Genomic DNA, 23,608 nt, shown 5'->3' on the forward strand with positions numbered 1-23,608 from the left:
AAAGATGTACATTCCTTCAGTCTGGAAAGACAGGACAGCTGGAGGTAGGGAGCAGTCCTTCCAGGTCATGAGCAGCTTCACAGATTTTCTGATTGGTGATTAGTTGAAAGCCTTATTATCTAAAGACCTGAAATCAATAGAAAGGAATGTCTGGGTTATGGTAAGGGGGCTTGTAAGGACCAAGGTTTTATCATGCAGATGAAGTCTCCTGGTAGCAGGTGTCAGAATAGATTGTAAATGTTTCTTATCAGAGTCTGTTCTGTCAGTCTTAGGTCTCTGTGTTTATGCTAATGCTGGTCATCTGTGAAGCAGCATGCACCGCGCCCCCCCCACCGCCCCGCCCCAACTCCCCATTTCCTATCATGGCCTGAACTGGTTTTTCAGGTTCACTTTGGAATGACCTTGGCCAAGAGGTGAGGTCCATTCAGATGTTTCTTGGGTTTATAATTTTATTTTTGATTTACAAAGATAAAAAGTTGGTAGGAGAAAACAACTTGCCCCTTTGCAAGATTGACTTTGTAACAGTAGTGAGCTACTCCAAAGCCTTAGTGTAAAAACTCTGCTGACTCATGGAGGTTCTAGTTACATGAGCTGAACTTTCAAGTTGCATTCAGAAATAGAGAATGAGATGGTATTGTTCCAGGATGTTTGCAGTCTTTTATAAGCCCAGCGTTGTTCAGACCAGGCAATTCTAATTTGAAGGCATGCAAGAATTTAAGTGGCCATTTAATTTAGAGGCAGAAGCATATTTCTAGATATTATCTGTCCGCAAATATCAGGATTTTATACACATATATAAGTTTGTATGTGTATATGCAAGTTCTATGTCATGAGGTAAAATGTATTCCATGTTGTGAATTACATAAAAGAGAGTTTAAAAACCTCTGATTTAAGCTAAGCTATGTGATTAAGGCTTAATAATGTAATCAAAATTTTCATTTGGGATTAGAGTTTATTTAGCAGGAGATGCATGAACATAGTATGAATCATATCCATACTCCAGGCACATTCAGAACTAACTCTTCTGTAATGGAGAATTAGAAAGGGCTTGAAAAAGAATACACTTTTTTGGATTTGCTTTTCATTTTATTGTGGATATTGTAATAGAGAAAACATGTAATTGTGCTTCTTACACAAGACCAGAAAACAGTCTCTCTCTGTCTTTTGTTTAACCTACATTATTTCCATACTGTGTGAACTGTGATCATCAGTGACAAGGAAACAATTTGTTTTTAAAAAAAGCTTAGTGTTGACGTTAAATATACAATTTAAAGACTTTCATTTCTTTTGAAAATTGGTAATATGGACATGGCAAAGATGATAAAGCTTAACTAATGCTGGGCAGGTGTTTATTCATTAGAGAGTATACTTTATATGGTCTAACTTAAAAGTAATGTGGGTTCCCTTAAGCAGCTGGGTAGACTAGCTGGGTTTGAATATGGCCTTAATTATGGAAAAAGGATGTGGTCATTTTCTTTAGAACAAAAGGAAAGGCTTCACTTCAACTTCAGGGCATGTCAGACTGATCTTTCAAGGAACAAGTTACAATGTGGTTTCGATTGCATAGTGACAAACAGAACTTGGTAAAGTTACAAAAGAGGGCCATTGAAAAATATCCATTACTTGTCCAGCTTGAACTGCTACTCTAGGCACTAACCAGTAACCAATTCCTCATGGTCACTGATGTGATATTTAAAACACGGAATAATGTGGTTACTGGTGGTTTGCCACTGTACTGATGTAAGACTGGCTACTCTTTTTTTTTTTTTTCCAATATCGGTAGTTGGGTAAAAGAGCTTAATTACCATCTTGTGTCCTCTGCCATCTGCACCCCACTCCTTCCACGTATTAGGCCATGTCTCAGCAAGTTCTCAAAGACTATTGTTTAATATGGTAAAGAAGAAAAGATGGTTTACTATAGCAAGGGTGGTAATACAGCTCTCCACTCCTCACCTCCCTACAGCTTCAGGCAGAAGAGCGCAAGCCTTGGAGTCAGAAAGACCTGAACTCAAATCTCTACTCTACCATTTATTAACACTTTGATCTTAAGCAAATTCCATAATCTCTGAGTTTCAGCAAAAACGTGTCAAAAATGGCAAATAATATTGCCTACTCTGTAAGTATTTTATATGGTTCTGTAAGATTTTTTTTTTATAAATTACATTCTATATAAAAATATTGTCTAAACAAAAAACACTGAGAAAAGTAACATTTTTACGAGAAAAACCCTCTAATAGACAACTTCTAGATTCTCATATCTGCTATAGAATTCTATCTGTTCTGATATGCCGTTTTGGTTGATGTACATGAAGAAAAGTTGGTTTAACTCAAATATGTAACTGCTAAAAGATAAAGTATATATATATATATATTTTAATTTTATTATACTTTAAGTTCTAGGGTACATGTGCACAACGTGCAGGTTTGTTACGTATGTATACATGTGCCATGTTGGTGTGCTGCACCCATTAACTCGTCATTTACATTAGGTATATCTCCTAATGCTATCCCTTCCCCCACCCCCTTCCCACAATAGGACCCGGTGTGTGATGTTCCCCTTCCTGTGTCCAAGTGATCTCATTGTTCAATTCCCACCTATGAGTGAGAACATGCGGTGTTTGGTTTTCTGTTCTTGCGATAGTTTCCTGAGAATGATGGTTTCCAGCTGCATCCATGTCCCGACAAAGGACATGAACTCATTCTTTTTTATGGCTGCATAGTATTCCATGGTGTATATGTGCCACATTTTCTTAATCCAGTCTGTCACTGATGGACATTTGGGTTGATTCCAAGTCTTTGCTATTGTGAATAGTGCTGCAGTAAACATACGTGTGCATGTGTCTTTATAGCAGCATGACTTATAATCTTTTGGGTATATCCCCAGTAATGGGATGGCTGAGTCAAATGGTATTTCTAGTTCTAGATCCTTGAGGAATCACCACACTGTTTTCCACAATGGTTGAACTAGTTTACAGTCCCACCAACAGTCTAAAAGTGTTCCTATTTCTCCACATCCTCTCCAGCACCTGTTGTTTCCTGACTTTTTAATGATTGCCATTTTAACTGGTGTGAGATGGTATCTCATTGTGGTTTTGATTTGCATTTCTCTGATGGTGAGTGATGATGAGCATTTTTTCATGTCTGTTGGCTGTATGAATGTCTTCTTTTGAGAAGTGTCTGTTCATATCCTGACCTCTTCAAAGAGAACTACAAACCACTGCTCAGTGAAATAAAAGAGGGCACAAACAAATGGAAGAACATACCATGCTCATGCATAGGAAGAATCAATATTGTGAAAATGACCATACTGCCCAAGGTAATTTATAGATTCAATGCCATCCCCATTAAGCTACAATGACTTTTTTCACAGAATTGGAAAAAACTGCTTTAAAAAGTTCATGTGGAACCAAAAAAGACCCTGCATTGCCAAGACAATCCTAAGCCAAAAGAACAAAGCTGGAGGCATCACGCTACCTGACTTCAAACTATACTACAAGGCTACAGTAACCAAAACAGGATGGTACTGGTACCAAAACAGAGATATAGACCAATGGAACAGAACAGAGGCCTTAGAAATAATACCACGCATCTAGAGTCATCTGATCTTTAACAAACCTGACAAAAATAAGAAATGGGGAAAGGATTCCCTATTTAATAAATGGTGCTGGGAAAATTGGCTAGCCGTAAGTAGAAAGCTGAAACTGGATCCTTTTCTTACTCCTTATATGAAAATTAATTCAAGATGGATTAGAGGCTTAAATGTTAGACCTAAAACCATTAAAACCCTAGAAGAAAACCTAGGTAATACCATTCAGGACATAGGCACGGGCAAGGACTTCATGTCTAAAACACCAAAAGCAACAGCAACAAAAGCCAAATTGACAAATGGGATCTAATTAAACTAAAGAGCTTCTGCACAGCAAAAGAAACTACCATCAGAGTGAACAGGCAACCTACAGAATGGGAGAAAATTTTTGCAATCTACTCATCTGACAAAGGGCTAATATCAAGAACCTATAAAGAATTCAGTCAAATTTACAAGAAAAAAACAACCCCATCAAAAAGTGGGCAAAGGTTCTGTAAGATTTTAGTGAGATATAAGTAAAGTACTTGCCTCTATTCCTCGTATCTTAGTCTATTCCTGCTGCCATAACAAAATACCTTAGACTGGGTAATTTATAAATAATAGAAATTTATTTCTTAAGTTCTGGGGACTGGGAAGTTCAAGATCAAGGCACTGGCAGATTCAGTGTCTGGTGTGGGCTTGCTTCCTGCTTCCAAGATGATGGCACCTTGTTGCTGCATCTTCACATGGAGGAAGTTTCAGAAGAGATGGAAGAGAGGAAGCCCCATCAATGAAGGTGGAGCCATCATTGCCTAACTACCTAATCATTTCATGAAGGCCCAGCTTCATGATATTGGTACATTGGGGATTAAGTGGCCACATGAATTCTGGAGGAGCACAAACGTTAAAGCCATAGCACTGGCATTCAAAAAGTGTATATTGTAGCTATTAATATTTATCATAATAAAAATAATATTACTTCAGTTGTAATTTCTAAAATCTTTAATGCCTTGTTTGATGCAAAATATGTTATTCAGGATGAGACTTGCTTTTTAAGCTATGGTTTTCTGAGTGTTGTACCTGTTGTACTACAGGGCTGGACTACGAAGCATGTAGTGGCCAAAGACATAAGTTCATGACTTTTTGCTATTTGCAATATTTGTAGTTTTCTATACGGTTATATTCTGATGCTTTTCTTTCTATGATAAAAGGCAATCAGAATATAAAATATGTTATGTATGTACTTGGAACTGCCATGTACATACCTGGGTATCATCACTGACTAAACATAAGATTTGTTTGAAAGTTATATCAACACAAGTGGTAAGTGGAATTAAAACTGCAATTTATTGAATTTTTAGATTTGTAAAGAATGTAATAATAGATTCGCGATGTTTTCTTTTTAACAGATGGGCTTAGGTCACGAGCAAGGATTTGGAGCCCCTTGTTTAAAATGCAAAGAAAAATGTGAAGGATTCGAACTGCACTTCTGGAGGTATTGTTTTGAAAACTGCAACCACATTAGTAATTTATACTTTTTGCAATACTTCCTTAGACAGTGGAAATATCTTCAAGTTCTCCAGCATGCTTGCTAAGTTGCAGACCTGTTATTGTCTTTTCTGAGAAATGAATACAACATAAAGTTTTCTTACTGTCATTAAGTCTGACTTAGTAAATTGAACCATAATAACTATATTTAGAGTTGTTGGATTTGCTTGCTGTCTTTAGGATTTCCTTTGAGCCTGAAATACTGAATATATCTTTCTGGTAGTAAATAAGTTTGTAGTAATCCTCCAGGACTGTTTAATAATTTATTTATTTATTTTATTTATTTTTTGAGACGAGCTCTCATTCTGTCACCTAGACTGGAGTGCAGTGGTGTGACCTCAGCTCACTGCAACCTCCGCTTTCTGGTTCAAAAAATTCTCTTGCCTTAGCCTCCTGAATAGCTGAGATTACAGGCTTGTGCCACGATGCCTGGCTAATTTTTCTTTTTTGTATTTTTAGTAGAGATGGGGTTTCACCATGTTGGCAAGGCTGGTCTCAAACTCCTGACCTCAAGTGATCAGCCCACCTCAACCTCCCAAAGTGCTAGGATTACAGGCGTGAGCCACCATGCCTGGCCCTGTTTAATTTTTAATTTAATTATTTTCTTCTTAAAAATTAGTAACTTCACATCTCATCTCTACATTTTCAGTAAACAAATATGAATACTGAATTGAGAATTTATATGTTAGTTATCAGGGAATGAAGTTGAAGTTAGGTCTCTTTAAAATTTTCAGCTGTAAGTTACCAGTGAAAAACATTGAAACACTTGAATTTTTTTTTAAGAAAAAAATTAATTGTAGTGTCTTGGTTTGAATGAAGTGCAGATATACACAAGACAAATGTTAGTGGGTTAAAAATGTGGATTTTATATAGATCTTATCTTTAGGTTGTTTTGAAAGTACTACTGCATATCATATAAATCTAAAATCAGTATTTGAAACCTGTGCTTATGAATGACTGTCAAGTCCGTAATGGTAGTTCACAAGTCTGCTCAAAGTTAGAATTAGCAGGAAAAAAAATAAAGATAACTATACAATTTTAGGATGGCAGCTATCTTGTTAGGATGACTCTCATTTGAGAGCCACTTCTGTACTACAAATTTCCACAGGAAACCCTTTAGAATAAATACTTTCATCAGCTCTTGGAAATGTGTACAGTGTAATTAAAGGAGATTATAAACAAATAAAATTTTAGAAATTAAGCTCTTTTAAAAACTAGTTTCTTGAATCAGTTTTCAGAAACAAAGGTAAATGTGTAAAATAGCAAAGTCAGTAGAAACCTGCTAGAACTGATACAATTCTTCAGTTTTAGGGAGCTAAAGTTTTCCAGAAATTTTTTTTACAAGACTTAAACAGCTCTCCCTTGTGCTGTCTCTTCAAGGGATGTAGAAGTGAGGCAGTATGTCTCTCATGTTTTAAAAAGGTAAAGTGACTTAACACAAAATAGTTTTCGTGGATTAGAACGTCTCTGCTCTTAATGCTCACACAGTTTTCTATTGTCCCTATCAGTTAACTTTACGGAAGGCTGCACTGCCCTCTCCTGGGCGTAGTTTTTACCTTACAATCTTATAATACCTAAAATCCAAAATCCAAAATGCTCCTAAACCAAAACTTCTTGAGAGTCAACATGATGCCACAAGTGGAAAATTTCACATACCTGACCGTGTGACAGGTCGCAGTCAAAATGCATTCAAACCTTTGTGTCTTGTACAAAATTATTTAAAATATGTATAAAATTATCAGGCTATGTACATATGCTGTATATGGAATAGAAATGAATTTTATGTTTAAACTTGGGCCCTATACCCAAGATAGCTCATTGTGTTTATGCAAATATTCCAAAATTTAAAAAAATTTGAAATCTGATACACTTCTGTTTACTTCTGAAGCATTTTGGGTAAGAGATACTTAACCTGTATTCTTTTTGGTTCTGCTATGCAATTGCCAAAAACTGCTCATGAGATTTTAAAGCTCATTCCTAAGAGATATCATCTTTTCTCTAAAGCAAGTTATAGTCATTTTTGTTATGTCTATATTAATCATTTTAATCTGATACTTTCAGATGAAAATATATCCGACAAGAGCAGATCTCCATGGCATGAAAATAACCTTTTTTTTTTTTTTTTTCAATTTTATCACACAGATTCATTTAATCAACTGGGTATAGTCTGAAAATCTAAGAGCCATAATAGTCTAGGGCTTTGCATATGGCCTGTCATTCAGCTAGGGTTGATAACAGTCCACCCCGTTGGTATTTCTTAGTAGTTCTGACATCTTCCTGGCATGAGTCCAGTCACATTTCTCTCAGAATTCTTGATAATTCCCTGACTTTTTCACCATAGCTAAAAGAGCTGAAGCAGGTGCCTTTGACCTCCATATGTAGCCTCTTTCAGTACAGTCTTTGAAGTAAAATATTCTAGACTGGCTGTCCTGAGTGTAACAAAGATTCCAGGTCTAGTCTAGGGCCACAGAACTTCTGTGGGTGAGGTAGACATGGGATTCCCTGACCCTACCCACTTAGCCTCCTCCTCCAGCTTCATGGTGATCCTTGACTTAGGACCCTGAGGGCTCCACTGGGTACATTTCAAAAATCAGAGTTAAATTTTCTCTACCTCTTTATTAGTCTGGCCTCTCACACAACCACATAAATGATCTTTTGAACATGGATACTATTATATACTTCTGATGACTTAAGAACCCTCAGTAGTTTCCCACTGGACTTCTTTTAGGCAAATTTCTTGACCTTTGATGTTACACCCCAACATCTGGCCTCTGCTTGCTTTTCCAGCCTCTTCCACTGCCCTTCCAAGCACCCTATGCTCCAAGTGCTTGATACATACTATTCCCTGAAATTTTGTGCCTTATTGATGGTATTCTCTGCCTGGAAAACCCTACCTCCCACCAGTAGGAAACAAAAAGTCTCAGCTCAAGAAATACCTCTGAGAATTCTTCCCTGCCCATGTATGTCTTTTCGGGCTGCCATAACAAAATATCACAGACCTGGTAGTTTAAACAAAATGTACTTTCTCCCAGTTCTACAGGCTGGAAAGTTCAAGATCAGGTGCTTGATCAATCCACATGATTGAGTTCTGGTGAGGTCTCCCTTCCAGGCTTACAGATGGCTGCCTTCTCACCATGTGCTCACATGGCCTTTCCTTGGTGTGTGTGTGCATGTGCATGTGTGCATGTTTGTGTGTGTGTCTGGAGAGGAAGAGATCTCTCTCCCTTTTCTTATAAGGTCACCTATTCCAATGGATTGTGACCTTCACCTTGTGACCTCTTTTAACTTTACTTCCTAAAAGCCCCTGCTTTTACAGTCACATTAGGGGTTTGGGCTTCAGCATATAACTTTGAGGAAATACAGTTCAGTCCACAGCACCCCCTTCCCCTGCTTCCACATACCCCCAAAGTTGTTAGGAATCATTTTCCTTTTTATCACCTTGTATACTTATAGGAAGCCAGGAGATAAATACCCAGACTTCATTCTTCTTCATCATTCTGATTTCCTGCTGGCACCTCCCATTGTCCCATTGCCAGTGCCAAGGGAACCCACGGTGCAGTCCTTAAGGGTCAGCCTTCTGGGAAGTAGCACAGAGTACTGAGGCATGGAGAGTGAACCTGGAGAGGTGAATGGAAGATGCCGGATCAAGGTTTATCACCATAGTTGCAGGAGACTAAAAATGAATTATTAGAAATTTAGAGTAGAACTTGTAACTTTAGTCAAACCTTATTTTACAGATCAAAGAACCAAAACCAAAGGAAGTTAAAATAACTTGTTTGAGCCCATGAGTTATTAATAATATAATTTGTGAATGATTTCTATGTGTCACACACCAGTGAGCACTTGTAATAATTTTCTACCACTGCATAACAAATTACTACAAACTTTGCAAGTTAAAGCAACAACTATTAACTCAACATCCATTATTATTATTATTATTATATTATTACTTTTTTTTTTGAGACGGGGTTTCACCCTTTTTGCCCAGGCTGGAGTGCAGTGGTACAATCTCAGCTCACTGCAACCTCTGCCTCCTAGATTCAAGTGATTCTCCTGCCTGCCTCCCGAGTAGCTGGGATTATAGGCGCCCACCACCACACCCACCTGATTTTTTGTATTCTTAGTAGAGACAGGGTTTCACCATGTTGGCCAGGCTGGTCTCAAACCACTGACGTCAGCTGATCCACCCGCCTCAGCCTCCCAAAGTGCTGGGATTACAGGCATGAGCCACTGTGTCTGGCCAGCATCCATTATCTTTCAGATTAGAAGTCTGAGGTAGTGGGGCTGGCTTAGCTGGATTCTATGCTTAGCACCTCAAAAAGCTGAAATGAAGGTGTTGGCCAGGCTAAGTTCTCACCTTTAAGTTCTGGGGAAAAATCTGCTTTTAAGCTCATTCTTGTTGGTAGAATTCATTATCTGTGGTTGGAGAACCAAGGTCCCTGTTTCCTCGTTGCTCTCAGCTGGGGGCTGGCTACTCTCAGCTTCTAGAAGCCACTCGCATTCATTGAGGTACAGCCCCTTCCATCTTCAAAGCCAGCAACACTCCTTAGAATGCTTCCTGAACCTCACACGTCTCCAACTTCCCCTTCTGCTCCCAGCCAGAGAAAATTCATTGCTTTTTAAGGGCTCACATGATTAGATTAGGCACGCCTGGAAAATTTCGCATTTGCCATATAAAAGTAACATCATCATGAAAGTAACACTGGGGACAGAATTCATAAGAGCCATCTTAAAATTCTGCTTACCACAGCACTTTATATACCTGATTGTACCTAATACTCCTAATATTTATTTTATTATTTATGATAAATCAAAGACTTAGGAAAGTTAAACAACTTACCAAAGTTAGGACTTACAGATAGCAGAGCTGAATTTGAATTCAGAGTTTGCCAAAACCTTTCTCCATGGCAGAGGAGATACTAGAATGTGCATTTTTCACTCTCAGGGCCAGTGAACTTTGAACTGCACCAGGCTGTCGCCTCTGAAGTGTGATTGTTGTGATACAGACATCCTTGCGGACAAAGGTGTACTTTTACTGTGAGCTCTCTCCTTTTTCAGTGTGCCCGTGATTACAATAGTAGAGGAAAATAAAGGGTTCAGGAAGCCTGATAACGACCCAATAAGAAACACTATCTGCCGGGCATGCTTTCAAGTAATATTTCGAGAGAATGAGTGTTTATTGAAACGTATGACACGGACCCAAGGTTTCCAGTTTATAGCCAGTTATTTCATATTGAAGTATAGTTAATATAATTGCAGCCATGTCATTTATCATATTAAGTAACATAATTATTAGTTTTGCCTTATCTTTGTTAACGTCTCCCAATAAAACAGTTGCAATTTATTGAAAGTGTGTTACTTGATTATAACATACATCTGTTCAGAATTTCTGATTGATTTAGAGCTGAGTGAAAACTGAAAATTCCCTACCATAAATGGATTAATACTTGTGTTGAATTCTATCACAGAGGCCCACGCTTAAATCCATATATGTATATCCCTGTTATAAAAGGGCCAACCCTTTTAAATTATGGTTTGTAGCAATGCCATGGCCATGCTTTTAAATCACTGCGAATGCTGGCAGCATGTCAAAGCACTCTAGTTTCTACTACTTGCCTTGGAAAAATAGTAAGTTTTACAAATAGTGATACAAAAAAAATTTCTTTTGGTAGAATAAAGGATAGTTTCTTGGTTGCTTTCAGCTTGAAACTGTAAATATGTTTATTTGTCTGAGGCAATACTTTTGGTAGTTTGGTTCTTGAACTTGCTATCCCAGGCTGTCTCTTTCTCTCCCTCTCTCCCTCCTTTCCTCCCCTTCGCTCCTCCCTTTCCTTTACCAGTTAGATTTAACTCTAGAACTCTTAAGTTGTAAAGTTTTGAGTGTACAATTTTGATTTGCCATACATATTAATGTTTGCATATATATGTGTTAATGGTGCTAAACTCTTTTTGTACAAACAGCGTTTAATACAAATAACCCTCCTCCATCCCCACACCTTAGAGCTTTCCAATCTGCCAGTCCACCTTTGCATCTTTTTAAAAGAATCATGAAAAAGACTTTTAAACTAACTTAATTCTGAATCCCCTTCCCTTTTCTTTTCCCCATAGCACTTTTCTTAACATCCTGTGGAGAGTCTGGAGAGAGAACTGCTCAATAGGACAGTTTAGAAAATTTAGAGGTTTGAAAACTGTGCTAAATATGGGAACTGATTTATATACTCTCTTAAAGCTGTCAACTGAATATAGCACAAATAAATTTAATAAACAAGCTGTTTAAATCTATATATGTCATCAAAAGTTACTTATGGATCATCTGAAGAAAAATAATCCACACACCGCACAAACAGCCCCTTGCACGTGGATATTATGCTCACCCATACCCCGTTTTTGTTTTTGTTTTAGGTTTGTATAAAACCACGTTTTTAAAGTTCTTCATTTTCTTAAGGGTAGAATCTGGGTTATTTTAGGCTGAAATTGAATATGTGATAAACATCCCACTTATTATCATGCCACTCTCTGATAACAAGATCACAGTGGCATCCTTTTCTTCTCCAATTCCACAACAAGGTTTTTCTTTTAATTAATCTGTTGGATTGCTTCCAAATGACTCTAAAAGTTTTTATAGGTATTTCTAAAAGTAAAATGTTTTAGTTTAAATGTGGGAGATTCAAATATAAAACACTGTAGATTAGAACTCTAAGAAAAAGATTTTAAAACCTAAAAGTAGGTAAGTGGTAATAGCACAGATTTCCACAATAGATAGCTCCTGGCACCTGGTGCTGATTTTATAGTATGCTTTCTTGCAGAGTGGTTTGTAGCTGGCTCTTTTCCTTGTAGAAATGGAGCTCCAGTGTAAGGCAACTGGAAGGGATGTGGTCATCCCAGCTGTTTCAGTGATGACAGCTCTAGTTGAAGAACCATCCCACCGTTCTTGGGTCACATTCTTACCAAGGACTCTGTCACCACAATTCACCACATTAGAGTGAGGATGCAGATGAGGCTTTTAATGTAGTCATGATTTTTAAAATTATAATGAATCAATCATAGGTTTTCCCTACTTAGGAAACTGTTAATTATATGGCACAGTATGACTTCTTAGGTATTTCTTCTTTCTTACCACTACTGCTATTGGTATGTTGTTTTAACGTGATTTTACTTACTTATTAATAAAGGTATATTGGGTGGTTAAGGCATTGGTAGAAAAGCAGAGGCTTCCTGAGATTGTGATTTCTTCTAATTGTCAAGACAAATAATAATTTTAAAAAATACAGAGCTGGTTCTACTATAATTAGTGAATTTAACTCTTTATATTTAACACTTTCATAGTAAATACAACTTTTTTTTTTTTTTTTTTTGTATTTTTAGTAGAGACGGGGTTTCAACGTGTTAGCCAGGATGGTCTCAATCTCCTGACCTCGTGATCCGCCCGTCTCGGCCTCACCAAGTAACAGCTCACCATAGTTTATTCATGCTTCAGAAACCTTCAGGCTTTATTTCACTTGTATCTTTTACTATTTATCTTTCAGATTCTAAAATCTGACCATTCTTATTTTGTGGTATTCATGTTGTACTGGTGTAGAACTTAGATTGTAAAAATTTCCAAAGTCCAGTATTTATTATACAGCCTTGATCCTTTAAGACATCACTTTGCTAATTACTGGGATGCACGCTGTAGCTCACAGCCATAGAAGGATCTATTTAGCTATATTAAGAACTAAATTCCCACTTCACCTTTTTCCCCCCTCAGGAAGATATAATTTTAAACTTGATCCAAAAGCAGTGTGATAGTATAATTACATTGTTGTTAACCAAAGAATAAAAGTAAAGAACATACTGTAGTAGGATAACTTGCTGCTTTCCACTAGATGGGAGTATGAGATAACCAGATGTTAGAAAGATTCTTTTATAGCTGAAGTAGAATATGCAAGTTCTTCAACAAATTCTTACCAAATAAAGATTTCTGACTAGCGTGCACAAGGAAAGCAATTTGCCTCTTCACCACCAGTCTCTCTCTCTCTCTTTCTCTCTCTCTGTATCTCTCGGAATATACAAGTCAAATGTAATATTTTCAGTTTGCATACTGAAAAGTATTTTAAGAACATTCAGAATGTAACAACCTAAAATCTATAATTAATAATGTATTATTTGGCAATGAGATTCATTTGGGTTTTTAGTTGTTGTTTTTTCTGTTTCTGATGTAGAGAAATTCCATGACTTATTTTAATTTTAAATTTAGAAAACTTATTAAACTCTTCTTAATGCTAATTAATACATTGCATTTCTCTGTGATCATCCATAACATCTATGAATAGCAACAGTTTAGTTTTTTTCTTTCTGATGAATTCTTGTAACTTTTTTTCACACTGGTCTGATTAGTACCTTCAGAACAATATGATTAGAATTGGTGATAGCAAGGTTGCTTTCTTGCTTCACATCTTAAAACTAATGCAGTAAGTATGATCTATGCTGAGTGTCTGGGTTTGTTCCCCCCGTGCCCCACCCTGCAGAAACTTTCTAGAATTGTTTCTATTTCCCTTTACTAGTTTTTTCTATTCTCTTTCTTTTCCTTCCTTTTACTTCAGACTTATTATGCCTTTTTCCTAACTTCCTGAATTGAACACTTAGTACTTTATTTTTTCCTTTTTTCTAATTTGAGTGTTTTAAAGTAAAAATTTTTTATTTAGTTATCTAGTTATTTCAACATGCATACTTAACCTAACTATCTAGTTAATCCATGTTTATATAGACTGAACAATGTAAGTATCTTTAGAATGCGTTTTAAAACACTCAGATCGCCAATCTTAATTTTATGCTGTCGTTGCCTTGTATATTAGTTCCAGCTTAAATTTTTAACACCACTCCCTACTACTCTGTTTTTCTCTGTCACCTTTTCCAGCTTCTTTTCCTCTGCTAGACTCTTTCTTGAGTCCTTACTTTTTCCCTCGACACTTTCGCCAAGAGGCACAGATGATCTCTTTAACTCATAGTCATTATATTGTTCTCTGACCACCAAATTTATATTTCCTACCAGGCTACAGTGTTTAACCTGAGAGTTATATATCCTGCACTCTGTGATATTGTTACCTTGTCTCACAGGCATATCAGATTTATCAGTGGTTTCATTTTGGAGGCTTCCATCGGCCTTCCCCACTCCATACTGCAAAACTGTTCATCTTTTGAATAAACTGTCTTAATATATTATATTCCTTCTACTAATTTACTCATCTCAGAAACTTGGTTTTATTTTTCGAGGGACTAAGTGTATTAGTCTGCTGTCACACTGCTAATAAAGATACCCAGGACTGGGTAACTTATAAAGGAAAGAGGTTTAATTGACTCACAGTTCAGCATGGCTAGGAAGGCCTCAGGAATCTTACAATCATGGCAAAAGGGGAAGCAAACACATCCTTCTTCACATCGTGGCAGCACGAAGTGCCTAGGAAAATGGAGAAAAGCCCCTTATAAAACCATCAGATCTCATGAGAACTCACTCACCATCACAAGAAGAGTATGAGGGTAATAGCTCCCATGATTCAGTTACCTCCCACTATGTCCCTCCCACAACACGTGGGATTATTGGAAATACAATTCAAGATGAGATTTGGGTGGGGACACAGCCAAACCATATCATTCTGCCCCTGGCCCCTCCCAACTCTGATGTCCTCACATTTCAAAAGATAATCATGCCCTTCCAACAGTCTCCCAAAGTCTTAACTCATTCCATCATTAACTCAAAAGTCCAAGTCCAAAGTCTTATCTGAGACAAGGCAAGTCCCTTCTGCCTGTAAGCCAGTAAAATCAAAAGCAAGTTAGTTACTTCCTAGATACAATGAGGGTACAGGCATTGGGTAAATATGCCATTCCAAATGGGAGAAACTGGCCAAAACAAAGGGGCTATAGGCCCCATGAGTCAGAAATCCAATAGGGCAGTCATTAAACCTTAAAGTTCCAAAATGATCTCCTTTGACTTCATGTCTCACATCCAGGGCGTGCTAATGCAAAAAAGGTGGGCTCCCCATGACCTTGGGCAGCTCCATCCTTGTGGCTTTGCAGGGTATAGTCCCACTCCCAGCTGCTTTCACAGGCTGGTGTTGAGTGTCTGCGGCTATCCTTGGATCTACCATTCTGGGGTCTAGAGGATGGTAACCCTCTTCTTATAGCTCTACAAGGCAGCGCCCTTGTGAGGATGCTGTGTGGGCACTCTGACCCCACATTTCCCTTCCACACTACCCTAGCAGAGGTTCTCCATGAGGACTCTGCCCCTGCAACAAACTTCTGCCTGGACATCCAGGCATTTTCATACATCCTCTGAAATCTAGGCAGAGGTTCCCAAACATGTCTTCTGCATACCTACAGGACCAATACCTTATGGAAGCTGCCAAGGCTTGGGGCTTGCACCGTCTGAAGCAATGGCCCAAGCTATACCTTGGCCCCTTTTAGCCACCACTGGAGCTGAAGAAGCTGGGATGCAGGGCAGCATGTCCCAAGGCTGCACAGAGCAAGGGGGCCCTGGGCCTGGGCCATGAAAGCATTTTTCCCTCCTAGGCCTCCAGGCCTGTGATGGGAGGGGCTGCTGTGAAGCTCTCTGACAGGCCCTGGAGACATTTTCTCCATTGTCTTGGTGATTAACATCTGGGCACCTTGTTACTTATGGAAATTTCTGCAACGAGTTTGAATTCCCCCCCAGAAAATGGCTTTTTCTTTTGTATCGCATTGTCAGGCTGCAAATTTTTCAAACTTTTATCCTCCATCACCTCTTGAATGCTTTGCTGCTTAAAAATTTCTCCTACCAGATACCCTAAATCACCTCTCTCAAGTTCAAAGTTTTGCCCCTGCCTACAGATTCTAGGGCAGGGGCAAAATACCACCAGCCTCTTTGAATAGCCAGAGTGGCCTTTATACCAGTTCCCAGCAAGTTCCTCATCTCCATCTGAGACCACCTCAGCCTGGACTTCATTGTCTTCTTCAGTATTTTGGTAAAAGTCATTCAACAAGTCTCTAGGAAGTTCCAAACTTTCCCACATCTTCCTGTCTTCTGAACCCTCCAAGTTTCTAGGAATTTCCAAACTTTCTCACATCAACCTGTCTTGTTAGCCCTCCAGACTTTTCTAACCTCTGCCTGTTACCCAGTTCCAAAATCGCTTCCACATTTTCAGGTATCCCTATAGCAGCACCCCACTCTTTACAGTACCAATTTACTATATTAGTCCATTCTCATGCTGCTAATAAAGACATACCTGAGACTGGGTAATTTATAAAGGAAAGAGATTTAATTGACTCACAGTTCAGCATGGCTGGGAGGCCTCAGGAAACTTACAAACATGACTGAACGGGAAGCAAACACATTCTTCACATTGTGGCAGGAAGGAGAAGTGCCGAGCAAAAGGGGGAAAAGTCCCTTATAAAACCATCAGATCTTGTGAAAACTCACTCACTATCATGAGAATAGCATGAGGGTAACAGCCCTCATGATTCAATTACCTCCTACCACATCCCTCCCATGACACATGGGAATTATGGGAACTACGATTCAAGATGAGATTTGGGTGGGGTCACAGCCAAACCATATCACTGAGCCTTCCCTTTACCATCACTATATCCAAATCACAAAGTTTAGTCAGGTTTTTGTTCGAGGAGACCTCAGATTTCCTCCTTTCTTTTCATCTCTACTGTTGAATACTCTAATCTAAGCCACAGAATATTTTATCTGGACCACAACAATAACGCTCCAAGATATAAATTCCATTTGTGAAGTAGTGGCAGTATCCTGTTACTTAGAACCGTGCCATTGCAAACTGGATGCATAATTAACATGTTAACTTGTCTCCCTATTTCCAGTTATGTTTCACTCCTAATCCATTTACCACATGGCAGATATTGTGATGTTTAAAATTACAGATCCGATCATTTTATTCCATTACCAAAAAGCCTTTGCTGCCTCCTGATTGCTCTTATGATGAAGCCCAAATTCCTTCATGTGTTCTATGAGCCCCTGCATGACTTCATGCCTGTCCCTCCAGCCTTGCCACCCCCCTCCCACTGACTCATCTTCCTACAGTCATACCAGCCTCCCCTGGTTATGACACCTAAGGGGACAATTTCTTTCCTAATTCAGGACCACTGCAGGTATTCCTCTTTATACCCAGACACTAGAGACTTTTCTTTTCCTTCCTTTTCTCCTTCCCAGATAGCACCCACATACAGAGTTTACACCTATGTTTCATATATCATCCAGATCTCAACCTAAATGTCACCTTCTTATGGAGTCCCTTCTTCACTAGTTTGAAGTCAAAATTACACCCTCTCAAGGGACCCTATACTTGACTTTCCTATCACGAATGAAATAGTGTGTGTGTGCGTGATTATTTAATGTCTGTCTCCCACCAGACAGTAAGTTCTACAAGTCAGAGACTAGGACCTTTTTTGTTTTTTTTTTTTGTAGCACTATGTCCTAGTGTGAAGTACATTGCTTGGCACATGGGCACTCATGTATGTTGCATGAATGAATGAATGTCTGTGTGCCAAACCGGAGTGAAAAAGAGAACATTGTCCTTGAACTATAAAAAAACACCATGATGGCAGAGAGCACATGGTAGGTGGCAATAAGTGTTTGAAGAAATAAAATAAGGGAAGGAAAGAGAAACGAAAACAAAAGGGAAGGAAATGGAGGGCAAAAGAAATTGAGAAAAAAATGAGAAAGGTTGTAGTCTTTGATGGGAAAAGTTTCCCTATCTCTCACTAAAAAAAAAACAAACACGAAACCTTGGATAATGGCTATAAAATGTTAACATGCAATAAAATACAAAGCCTGTTGCTTAAATAAAATAAGGAAACGCATATAATTTTTGTGGTTTTATTTAATTCATTTCTTTTTCTTTATTATTTATTTACTATTTGGTGACAGCATAAGGAATATCAGATGGCGTTACACTCAGACATGTACCTTTAAGTGTGTACTTTTTAATCGCAGTCTTTTATTTTTTTTTAATGGTACAATTGAAGATGTCTCTTATTGGGGCCATCACCACTTCTTTCAGTGAATTAATTGAAAAAATCTTGGTTGGTTTTGATAAAAATCAAATGAATAATTGCTTCTCCTGATCATATCAGAAATGCAGATGCACGTTTGGTTGACAAAACATACTGAATTTGTTAAAACACTTACTTTGAAAATTCAGTTGAAACGTTATAGTACCATCAAAATCACAAAACTTAATTCAGTAATTTCCAAAAATACATTATTAGTGACTGATAATTCTGCTGCTTTCCTCTTTTTTTCCAACTTCCATTTTAGATTCAGAATGTACATGTGCAGTACAGGTATTTTACATGGGTAAATTGCATGTTACTGAGGTTTGGGGTACAAGTGATCCCATCACCCAGGTAGTGACCATAGTACCTGAGAGTTAGCTTTTCAAACATTGCTCCCTCTCACCTTCCTCACTCTAATAGTCCCCAATGTCTATTAGTCCCATCTTTGTGTCCATGTGTACTCAATATTTAGCTCCCACTTATAAGTGAGAATATGTAGTATTTGGTTTTCTGTTCCTGTATTAATTCACTTAAGATAATGGCTTCCAGCTGCATTCATTTTGCTTCAAAGGACATGATTTCATTCTTTTTTATGGCTGCATAGTATTCCATGGTGAATATGTTACACATTTTCTTTATCCAGTCTACCATTGATGGGCATCTAGGTTGATTCCACTATGTCTTTCCTATTGTGAATACTACTGTGATAAACATACGAGTGCATTGTCTTTTTGGAAGAACAATGCATTTTCCTTTGGGATTGCTGGGTTGAATGGTAGTTCTAAATTCTTTGAGAAATCTCCAAACTGGTTTCCACAGTGGCTGAACTAATTTACATTCTCACCAACAGTGTATAAGCATTCCGTTTTTTCCACAACATCTGTTATTTTTTGACTTTTTAGTAATAGCTGTTCTGATTGATGGGAGATGGCATCTCATCATGGTTTTGATTTGCATTCCTTAATGTTAGTGATATTGAGCATATTTTCATATATTTGTTGGCCATATGTATATCTTCTTTTGAGAAGTGTCTGTTCATGTCCTTTTCCCATTTTTTTAATGGGGTTGCCTTTTGCTTGTTGAATTGTTCCTTATAAATTCTGAATGTTAGACCTTTATTTGATGTAGGGTTTGCAAATATTTTCTTCCATTCTGTAGGTTGTCTGTCTGTCCTGTTGCCAGTTTCTTTTGCTTTGTAGAAGCTCTTCAGTTTAATTGGGTCCTTCTTGTCAATTTTTACAACCAAGCTCTTAAAAGCCTTATCAAGCAAAGTTGTGTTTTGTTTCCTTCTTGCAACTTTATGGATACTTATTCTCCCTTGTAAAAAAGAACTTGCCTTTGCATACTATGATATAGAATATGCCTAAAAGTATTTTATGAACTGTAAATGTATCAACATAAATATCGATTAAGTATGATTAATCATTTTCTACTTATTTTCAAAATTATAGAAAAATATGTCGTAACTGCAAGTGTGGCCAAGAAGAACATGATGTCCTCTTGAGCAATGAAGAGGATCGAAAAGTGGGAAAACTTTTTGAAGACACCAAGTATACCACCCTGATTGCAAAACTAAAGTCAGATGGAATTCCCATGTATAAACGCAATGTTATGATATTGACCAATCCAGTTGCTGCCAAGAAGAATGTCTCCATCAATACAGTTACCTATGAGTGGGCACCTCCTGTCCAGAATCAGGCATTGGTAAATAATATGGGGACAGAGAGTTCCTTTATTGAAGTTCCTGAAGCATTTATTTGGGGCAGTTTCTTTGGTGACCTAATCAACTTCACACATCCCCGATCTATTATTCTTCCGGGGTTCTCATTACTTTGACTTCTGATTCCTTTTCTAGTCTTTTGAATGTCAGACTAAATACTTCATAAAATTTTTCCAACTCCCTAGATATGTTTACCTTTTTGAGGGAATGGTCTAACATTCTTAATAATTAGATGGAAATCATGTTTTATATTAATCTAGTAACTCTTCTAGCTTACTCTTGAGAGGATTTCTTTTAAGATGATAAAGAGAATTTTTGTCATAGTTTAGAACTAAAAAAAAAAATACTCAACATTATCTTTCTGTGTTTTTTCTTCATTTTATTTTCTTTATTAATACTATATAAGACCAAAAAGATCACAGTTTTATATCAAGCGCCTTCCACTATTATAACAACTAAATGAAACATTTGGAAGTCTTTTAAAGTCAGTTAAATCATTAAAGTGAATTTTGCAATGTCATTTTTTATGTGATAAAAATGTTCCTGGTCCTGTAGACCATTCCAAACATGTCTGCCTAAAAGTTTGTGTGTTCTTTCAACTGTACATTTGTTTATTTAGCTTAAGTAAACAGTAGTAAGCCAGATCTTCTAAACTGAAAAAATATGTAATTTCATGGAGAAAAAGTGTTACTTTTTACCCAACTAAATCTATTTCGTGTACCGTTTTTGAGTTTTAACTTCTTAATATACTGTGAGGGTGAGTTGCTACTGTTGGATAGAACCCACTTCTTTCTTAAGTAACTTGCTTCTGATGTGTGTTCTAAAACATCACACTGCCTAATGGCTAATCCCAGTTAACATTGGCCTCCTTCCTTGTGGTTCAGGCCAGGCAGTACATGCAGATGCTACCCAAGGAAAAGCAGCCAGTAGCAGGCTCAGAGGGGGCACAGTACCGGAAGAAGCAGCTGGCAAAGCAGCTCCCTGCACATGACCAGGACCCTTCAAAGTGCCATGAGTTGTCTCCCAGAGAGGTGAAGGAAATGGAGCAGTTTGTAAAGAAATATAAGAGCGAAGCTCTGGGAGTAGGAGATGTCAAACTTCCCTGTGAGATGGATGCCCAAGGCCCGAAACAAATGAACATTCCTGGAGGGGACAGAAGCACCCCAGCAGCAGTGGGGGCCATGGAGGACAAGTCTGCTGAGCACAAAAGAACTCAGTATGTAAGTAGAGTGGTCACACTGCTGGCCCGATTTGTATACTTTACAAAGTTTTTTCCCTTTCTTTGAACTTTTTTGGGGACTATTCCTCTGAGTTTCCAAAAGGGAATAGGTATGGGGAATAAACAGAATTAAGATTCACTTTAGACTTCCCACAGAGGGTCATCATGTTTGAAACTTCTATCTAAAGCCAAATTTTCTATGCATTTATTATCAAGGATAATTGTGAGTTTTATATACAGACAGTAGTTGGTATTGGCATGCTGATCAAGGACAGTGTATTATTCTATAGTCTGTTTCTAAACATGCTCTTGGTATTAATTGCTTATCTCTGCTCATAAATAAGAATATATGCTTAGGTTAATTCAGTTTTGCTTGTGAAAACATGCCTAAAATTCAAACTTAAATTTAATTTTTGTGGATATATAGTGAAGCTCTTTTTTAAGTCTCTTCTAAAGGGAGAAATTGAAGTATTTTGCTAATGACTTGAAGGTAGGAGGCAATTAGGACACAGATGAACAGACATAAGAACTAAACCTGCTGTAATATATTCCTCATAGCTCCAGTTAGCACACCAACCAATAAGGCTTAGTACTGAAAAAAGAGCACTAATAAGCCCTGAGGTGATCGTTTTAGAGAATCTGCTTAAAATTGAGCTGAAAATTACTATTTTCCTTTTTCCATAAGTGACCTTAATTCAGGAAATAATGCCCTGTTACACACAGCATGAATGAAGTAGATTTGAGTAGCCTGGAGAAAGCTGAGATTCCATTTTGCAGAAGTATTAATATGTTATTATCTACAGAAGTATTAATATGTTGTTATCTACGTCGACAAATTTGTAATTTCAGTAGAAATTATGTCTCTTCAAAGTTGTTTCTCTGAATTTCTACTGAAGCCAATGATAAGAAATGGCAGTCTTCTAATGACTAGGTTGTTCTGGATGGCTTCCCTTTCAGTCCTGCTATTGCTGCAAACTGAGTATGAAAGAAGGCGACCCCGCCATTTATGCCGAAAGGGCTGGCTATGATAAACTGTGGCACCCAGCTTGTTTTGTCTGCAGCACCTGCCATGAACTCCTGGTTGACATGATTTATTTTTGGAAGAATGAGAAGCTATATTGTGGCAGACATTACTGTGACAGCGAGAAACCCCGATGTGCTGGCTGTGACGAGGTACGTTCTATGGGACCACCTGCATGCTGGTGCCCTCTTAGACCCTCATACGGTCCCGTTACCTAGAAGGCAACAAGACTTAACCAAACAGCAATTGCTCTGTTTATGTCCACAGAAGTTTTAAAAAATTAACTTTTGATATCATTCATTCTGTCTGTGTTAATTGGGTTAACAAATGAAAGACTAGAAATACAAAAGATTGATTTAGACTAAATTAAATGATAGCATAAGTTCAAGCTTTAGGTTATCATTTTCAAACTTTAGACCCTGAGAAAGTATGTTGTTACAGATGTAAATTATTATATTAAAAAAAAATCTTTATTTTTATCTTCTTCCTAGCTGATATTCAGCAATGAGTATACCCAGGCAGAAAACCAGAATTGGCACCTGAAACACTTCTGCTGCTTTGACTGTGATAGCATTCTAGCTGGGGAAATATACGTGATGGTCAATGACAAGCCCGTGTGCAAGCCCTGCTATGTGAAGAATCACGCTGTGGTGAGAAGTGTTCTAAGGAGATGGTTTTGCCTCAGCCTGCTTTAGGACTTGAGTTTTTACTTTTCTTAAAGCCTCTTACAAATGGGAAACAGAAAGCACTCCTCCTAAGTAGAAAGCAAATTATCTACCACAGGGTGTTAAAATCAAGGCAGTTCAAAAACAGTACAGGCATTGACTATGAGCCACCTCAAGATTTCTACTTGTGAAGTTTATAGTATCAATTATAGGTACTGCTTAGTAATAAAATCCTCACTTAAAAAATTCTTAATGGGAATGAGATTGTTTTATTCTCATGGTTAGCAATCAGATTCCATTTCAATAACGGTGTCTAGGGGCTGTTGATATTCTTTAGCTCTATTTGAATATGATGCTTTCTGTTCGTGTTACTGGACCACCCACTGGAATTTTGTTTTTGCTACCTGGAGATTGTAAGATACCTATTGCTTAAAACCTTATTGAATTGATTTGGCATAACAGAATTTGGCCTGCATATTTAGATTTTTATGTGGGCAAACATTCCAATGTGAAAGTGTATTTTTTTCTTGCATTTATTCTGCTTACACAGAGCTGCTATTGTATAATGGTCAAGTGATGGTAATGTAGATAAAGGGTAAAAAGTTGACCATAGATGGTAAAGTGTGTAAGCCAGGAGTATCCAAAAAGACATTTACTTCTTTATATGCAGCAAAACAAATACGTGTTAATGGTCCCCTGAGCTATAAATAAAGTAAAAGAGACTCCTGGCTAAGGAATGAAATTACATATAGTTTATATAGTTATAAGAGTGTGGTACTTTGAAGATAACGTAACAAGATTTGATGTCACTGCCAATTTTCAGCGTTTATTCCCCCGA

The 23,608-nt window shown here is 37.7% G+C and overlaps 1 protein-coding gene across 2 annotated transcripts in view; it reads left to right on the forward strand.

The window, feature by feature from the left end:
- Positions 1-22,887, forward strand: part of TES (testin LIM domain protein) — a 43,874-nt gene extending 20,987 nt beyond the window's left edge. The window contains exons 2-7 of one of the 2 annotated variants that reach the window (XM_038004455.2): positions 1,964-2,116; positions 4,975-5,060; positions 19,597-19,849; positions 20,750-21,085; positions 22,042-22,257; positions 22,597-22,887. In XM_038004455.2, coding sequence (XP_037860383.1) covers positions 2,093-2,116; positions 4,975-5,060; positions 19,597-19,849; positions 20,750-21,085; positions 22,042-22,257; positions 22,597-22,800 — 1,119 coding nt within the window. In that variant the 5' untranslated portion in view covers positions 1,964-2,092 and the 3' untranslated portion in view covers positions 22,801-22,887. The remainder of the gene's footprint in view (positions 1-1,963; positions 2,117-4,974; positions 5,061-19,596; positions 19,850-20,749; positions 21,086-22,041; positions 22,258-22,596) is intronic. The other variant, XM_038004454.2, reaches the window with a different exon arrangement.
- Positions 22,888-23,608: the final 721 nt, after the last annotated feature.

Source organism: Chlorocebus sabaeus, chromosome 21 (assembly GCF_047675955.1).
Source record: "Chlorocebus sabaeus isolate Y175 chromosome 21, mChlSab1.0.hap1, whole genome shotgun sequence".
Lineage (NCBI taxonomy): Eukaryota > Metazoa > Chordata > Mammalia > Primates > Cercopithecidae > Chlorocebus > Chlorocebus sabaeus.